At 41.5% G+C, this 6215-nt stretch overlaps 1 protein-coding gene across 1 annotated transcript in view; it reads left to right on the forward strand.

Annotated features, from left to right (window-relative positions):
* Positions 1-1778: 1778 nt before the first annotated feature.
* LOC102813457 (zinc finger protein 726-like) overlaps positions 1779-6215 on the forward strand; it is a 13258-nt gene continuing 8821 nt past the window's right edge. Inside the window, exons 1-2 of the mRNA XM_006869076.1 lie at positions 1779-1856; positions 5713-5836. Of these exons, the coding sequence (XP_006869138.1) occupies positions 1779-1856; positions 5713-5836 (202 nt within the window). The remainder of the gene's footprint in view (positions 1857-5712; positions 5837-6215) is intronic.

The following is a 6215-nucleotide window of genomic DNA, read 5'->3' on the forward strand; positions in this document are numbered from 1 at the left end:
AAAAGAGGAAGACCCCCAACGAGATGGATCAGCCAGGTGGCATCATTGATGGACTCAAGTGTGGCAGCGGTAGTGAGGTTGGCCCAGGATCTGACATGGTTTCGTTTTGCTGTGCATGGCGTCTGTATGAGTCGGTTTCGACTCGATAGCACCTGACAACAACAACAACAACAACAACAAGGATAAACATTGGAATGCTAACCACAAGGTTAGCGGTTCAACCCACCAGCTGCTCCTTGGAAACCCTATTCAGGGTCACCGTGAATTGGAACCCACACGTGGGCACTTCACAGCATTGTGCTCTAGCACATTGAGAGTGTTTTTGCAGCATAGTAAATACCCAGGTACAAACAGTCTCTGTCAGACCCACTGTCCCTCCCCTACCTGTTCATTCAGTGTAGCTCTCCATGTCTCTACTTTGGTAGTTCAGTTGTGTGTTTGTTAAGTGCCGTTGGTCTGTTCCACCCATCTGTGTGCCTTTCATTGCTCCAGTATCACATCATTTTTACTCCCGTGGCTGTGTAGTCCTTTCGGAGATTGGAGAGTGAGAGACCTCTTTTAGTAAATCTTTATGGATAGTTTTTCCATCATTTAAAGACTGTGGTGTTGGAATCTGGGCTGAGATTGCGTGATATCAGAAGATTTCCTTGGGTGGTGACATCTCCTCAGTGGTAAGTCTTATCCATGAACATGGTTTATCCTTCCCTTTTTGTAGAGCTCCTGGTTTGGTTTCTTGTTCTAGTATTCTGCAGTTCTCTTTGTGTAGGTCTTTTGGTTTTGTGGTTAGATATATTACTAAGTATTTTATCTTTTGGGTGACTGTTGTAAATGGTATATTTTTCCAGATTTCCTTTTCAGAGTTGTCTTTATTAGTTAAAGGATTCTAACTTGGTTTTGGCTGCTCATCTTGTACTCTGCCACCTTGCTGAATCTTCCACTGAGTTCCAGTAATTTTCTTTCTAAATCTTGGGGATTTTCTGGGCATAGGATTATACCATCTGCAAATAGAGAGGGTTTTACTTCCTTGCTTGTTTGCATGCCTGTAATTTTCCTTTCTTGCCTTATGGCTCTGGCTAAGGCTGCCAACACAACTTTGAATAGGAGCGGTAATAAAGGACCTCCTTGTCTGGTTCCTGTTCATAGAAGAAATGCTTTCAGTAATGTTGACTGTTGGATTTGAATATGACATTAATTAGCCTTTTCTGCATCAATCGATAAGATCATGTGCTGCTCTTCCTTTTTTAAAAAACTTTTTACTGTGTATTGAATTAAGATTTACAGAGTAGATTATCAGTTTGTTCATTCAAATCATATACTTTGCTTCATTACAATAAATGAATATGTCTGTGGATATGCCATCAGTTTACAGTCTTTAACTCTGTTCACTTTAACTACTACATTCCCCCCTGCGCATCTGTACTCATGAGGATGTTGCTATTGTTAAGTACCGTGGAGTCAGTTCCGACTCATAGTGACCCTGCACAGGGTTTCTGAGGCTGTAAATCTTTACAGGAGCAGAAAGGCTCATCTTTCTCCCGCAGAACAGCTGGTAAGTTTCTAACTGCTGACCTTGAGGCTGGCAGCCTGACTCATAACCACGACATTACCAGAGCTTTTACTCATGAGGATATTCATCGATAATTTCATACAGGTTTAAATACGATGTTGTTTTTAGATATGAGGGTTATGCGCTCTTCATAACCTGTACTGCAGTATTGCCCGTACTTTTCCTATGTTCAGGAATGGTTTAGGTAGAGTTGTTGTCAGCTCATGTCTGAATGTCTGATAGAGTTCAGCAGGAAGGCCAGCTGGGCCCTGAGGTGCTGAGGATAAGCTCTGGGGCTGCTGAGAGCAAGGTGGGCACTTCAAACTAACTAACCCCTCTGAGGGAGAAAGATGCACAAGCTCAGCATGCTACACACACAGGGGCGCTGTGTTTCACAATGGATTGAGTGGCTGTGGATTTTGTTTAGCTTTAGGGTCCTTATAACACTGCTGTTTTATATTGCTGAATATATTGTGGCTTGTTACAATTTTTACTAAAGTTTGATCTGTTAGAATGCTGTTCTTGTTAGATGTCAACGAGTCAAGTTTGACTCATAGCGACCCTGTGTATAGGGTTTCCAAGGAGTGGGCTTGAATTGCTGATCAGTGCTGATCCTACAGCACACCAGAAGTCCCAAAGGAACTAAAATATTTATTTAACATTTCTTGCACGATAAACATATATTGGTGACTGATTCCTATAAATTTTGTCTTAGAATATATAAGCTTTTCAGTTTCAGAGGATAATCTTGCTGCATGAAGAATTTCTATTTGGTCTCCTTTTTTCTTTTCTTTTTTTGCCCCACACTGTCCCCATCCCCAGAATCCTGGTGTGGGGCTGCTGCTTCAAGGGGAGGTTCAGACTCACCAGCTGATCCTCAGAACCCCTAGACAAGGTCGCTGAGTCAGAATCGTCTCAACACTAAACAACAACCCCCAGCCCCAGTACTTTTTCTCGTCTCAGCCACTCTCTGATTGCAGGGCTTCTGAGGACAAGTCTGCTCTACTTTGTAAACTTGTCACTCCATAGGTGGTACTGTGAAGTGCCAAAGAGTCACTTCCTACTCATAGTGACTCTGTATAGGAGCGAGCTGGTGAGTTTGAACTGCCGACCTTGTGCTTATCCTAGAGTACCACACCAGTACTCTACCTCTGACTTCTGCTGTATATTCTCTTTGGTTTTCTGTAGTTCAAGTATGATACACACATATGTAGATTTTTGTTTGCTTGGTTTTATTCTGATGTTTCTTTTCTGAACTTGCCCATCTGTATAGTTTTGTGTTTGTCACTAGTCTTAGTGAGTTATCAGCCATTGTTACTTCAGATATTGATCTTATTACTCTATTTCTGATATTCTCACTACTCGTATTACACCTTTTTTCTGAGTTCTTGCTTACATGTTCCATTTTTATTTTACTTTTATCATTCTTTCTTTTTAGATTTCAGTTTTTAATGTTTTTCTTGACTTAGTTTGAAGCTATTTCTTTTACCTTAATCAATTACTGATGCCATTGAAGACATTTTGTTTCAGTTACATTATTTTTGAACTATGATTTTTCCTTTTGACATTTCATAGCGTTTATGTGTCTCTGTTCACATTCCCTACTGTTTTTTCATGTGGTGTACATTTTCCAAAGGCAACCTATCCAATAGTGAATGTTTTATATCCCAGTGTTGATTTCACAAGCAGTGCCTTATCTGAATCTGGTTGTTGTGTTTACATTGTCCACTCCAGGTAAGTGAAAAGTTGCCAGTTCCTCATTGATTCCGGTACTCGTTTCTCATACGGCTTTTACTGTATTTTTCAGGTTTTGTTGGATATTTTGATCAGTCTTATGGAAAGCGGGTAAATTGTTTCTTTCCACAAAGAAATGATGATCTGAATGTGGAAATCGGTCTTCCATTAGTTGATGACTTACTTACTTGTTTCTATTCTGTTGTGTGAGTTGAGGAATCTATCAATATTACCTTTGTGGAATCCCAAATAAGTTGTCATGAACTTGTGGGCCGACCTGCCTAACGACCTTGAATTGAACTTGCCCAGTAGACCCCCTGGGAGTCCTGGTTGGGATAATGCACTGGATCAAAGTGATGGTTTGAAATGCAAGGTCTGTGGTTCAGATTCACCACCCACTCCTTGGAAACCCTATACAAAGTCACTATAAGTCGAACCAACTCGACAACGCTTAACAACAACAACAGTAGATCCCCTTGGAAGTCATTTGTGTTTCTCCACTTTTTTCTTTGAATCATATTGGTAACTTTAAGATTCATTCTTGGTTATGTTTCTCTCCATTAAAGTGTCTTCAACTCTGACCCACAGCAACCCAGTATAGGGTTTCTGAGGAGCAGCTAGTGAGTTTGAACCACTGACCTTGCAGTTCAAATGGAACTCCTTCATTAGGTTAGATGCTGCTTAAAAGACTGATGGCGAGATCAGCTCTTTATGCCAGCTGTTTTCTGTGTAAACTTTTTGGCACCCATTGAGCCAAAAAGCTAGCTGAGGGTATCAAGATGTTCCTTTAAAATTGAAAACGCAGAAGCATGTGAGCTCCCAGCTTGAGTAGCTGTCACCTCAGTAGTGACCCCGTGGTCCTTTCCACGACTTGCTGAAGCAACGCCGCACTTTCCTTTAGCCATCAGGGGCATCTTTCTTCTCTGTAGGCTCATTTCTGATATTGTCCTATTACGAAAATGTTTCTTCTTTCTCAAAACGGTTGTTTCAGTAGGGCAACATGAACACAAACTTCTGTAATGTTTAGTGATTCATAAGGACTTGTTCTTGGGTTTAACAGTTTGATTCTCACCATTACCCCAAAATGATTTTTTTTTACTAATAAGACTAACACAGGTGTTAATACTGCAGGAACTTGTCTGAAGGTATCCACTGATAAGAGAAACAGGTTCAAGCATACTTTTTTGGGAATAAACCCATGGAGGCATGAATGGTGATCTTAGTGGCAGCAGAAGGGAATAGCGATGGAGTTGTTGTCAGGTGACACTGAGTTGGTTCCGCCATCCTCACAATTGTCGTTACGCTGCTGCCACCGTGCCCATCCATCTCATTGGGGTCGCTCTCTTTTTCGCTGACCCTCCACTTTACCAAGCATGATGTCCTTCTCCAGGCTGGTCCTTCCTGACAACACGTCCAAAAATATGACTGACGAACCTCACCATCCTGACGTCTAAGGAGCACTCTGACTGTGCTTACTCCAACACAGTCCATGCTACCTTCAGCATTCTTCTCTAACACAACTCGAATGCATCAGTTCTTTTACAGTCTTATTCATTGTCCAGCCCTTACCTGCATATGACGCTTATTGAAAAGTCCAGGGCTTGTTTCACGTGCATCTTAATTAATCCTCAACTGATTTTCTTTAAAGAGATCTTGTGCAACAGATATGCCTAATGCAATACTTAGTTTGATTTCTTGGCTGTTGTTCGCATGAGTGTTGATAGTGGGTCCAAGATAAAATGAAGGCCTTGACACCTTCAGCATCATAGTGTTGTATCTTTGTCCAGTTGTAAGGATTTTCTTTACGTTGAGGTAGACTCCATACCGAAGGCTGTGGTCTTCATCAATAACTAACTTAAATCCTCTTCAATTTCAGCAATCAAGGTTTTGTTAACCGCATTTCACAGCTGTTAGTTTTTCTGCAATCACATATTACAGCTTCTTGGATTACTTGCTCAGCATACAAATTGAGTAAGTGTGGTGAAAAGAATACAACCCTGGCACACACCTTTCCTGATTTTAACCCATTTGGTATACCTCTGTCCTATTCTACCAACTGACTCCTGAACAGGTTTTTTCATAAGCACAATTAAATGATCTGAACCCCTATTCTTCACAGTGTTTTCCATAGCTTGTCATGATCCTTCAAGCTAAAAGCCTTTGTTTGCATTGTCAATAAAGCACAAGAATGGAATTGGTCATAGTCAAATGGAAAAAATAAGCCGTGTGTTATAAACAGGGTTAAATGTGTGAAATAAAGAACTACCCCTCCAGAGGTCAATGGAAAACTCCAAGGTTAATGTCCTTACTGTAGGCAGACCACAGAAGCTTGTGTCATTTCCCTGAAAACTTCCAGTTCCTTCGGAGAGTCAGCCTTTTACACACAAATTAGGGAATGTGATTGCTTATCCTGATTATGTGTCATGTTCTAGGACGCACTGGTGTTTGAGGATGTGGCTGTAGACTTTACCCAGGAAGAGTGGGCTTTGCTAGATTTTCCTCAGAGGAAACTTTACAGAGATGTGATGGTGGAAACCTTCCAGTACCTGGACTCAGGTAAGGATGCCTTCCTTTTTCTCATTTTCTTCATGAACATTTTATAGAATATGTGCTGAAGGGTGGGAAGACTCTAGAAAACATGACAGATGTTTTCACTTACCTCTTGGAGCTTTGTTGTTGTTGTTAGGTGCCATCGAGTTGGTACCGACCCATAGCGACCTATGCACTGCCTGATCCTGGGCCAACCTCACTATTGTTGCCACGCTTGAGTCCATCGATGCTGATGATTAGCCAGTCCATCTCATTGGGGTCTTCCTCTTTTTCTCTGACCCTCCACCTTACCAAACATGATATCCTTGTCCAGCGACTGCGCCCTCCTGACAATATGTCCAAAGTAAGAGAGACGAAGCTTAGCCATCCTGGCCTCCAAGGAGCA

Source organism: Chrysochloris asiatica, unplaced genomic scaffold, assembly GCF_000296735.1.
Source record: "Chrysochloris asiatica unplaced genomic scaffold, ChrAsi1.0 scaffold00125, whole genome shotgun sequence".
Lineage (NCBI taxonomy): Eukaryota > Metazoa > Chordata > Mammalia > Afrosoricida > Chrysochloridae > Chrysochloris > Chrysochloris asiatica.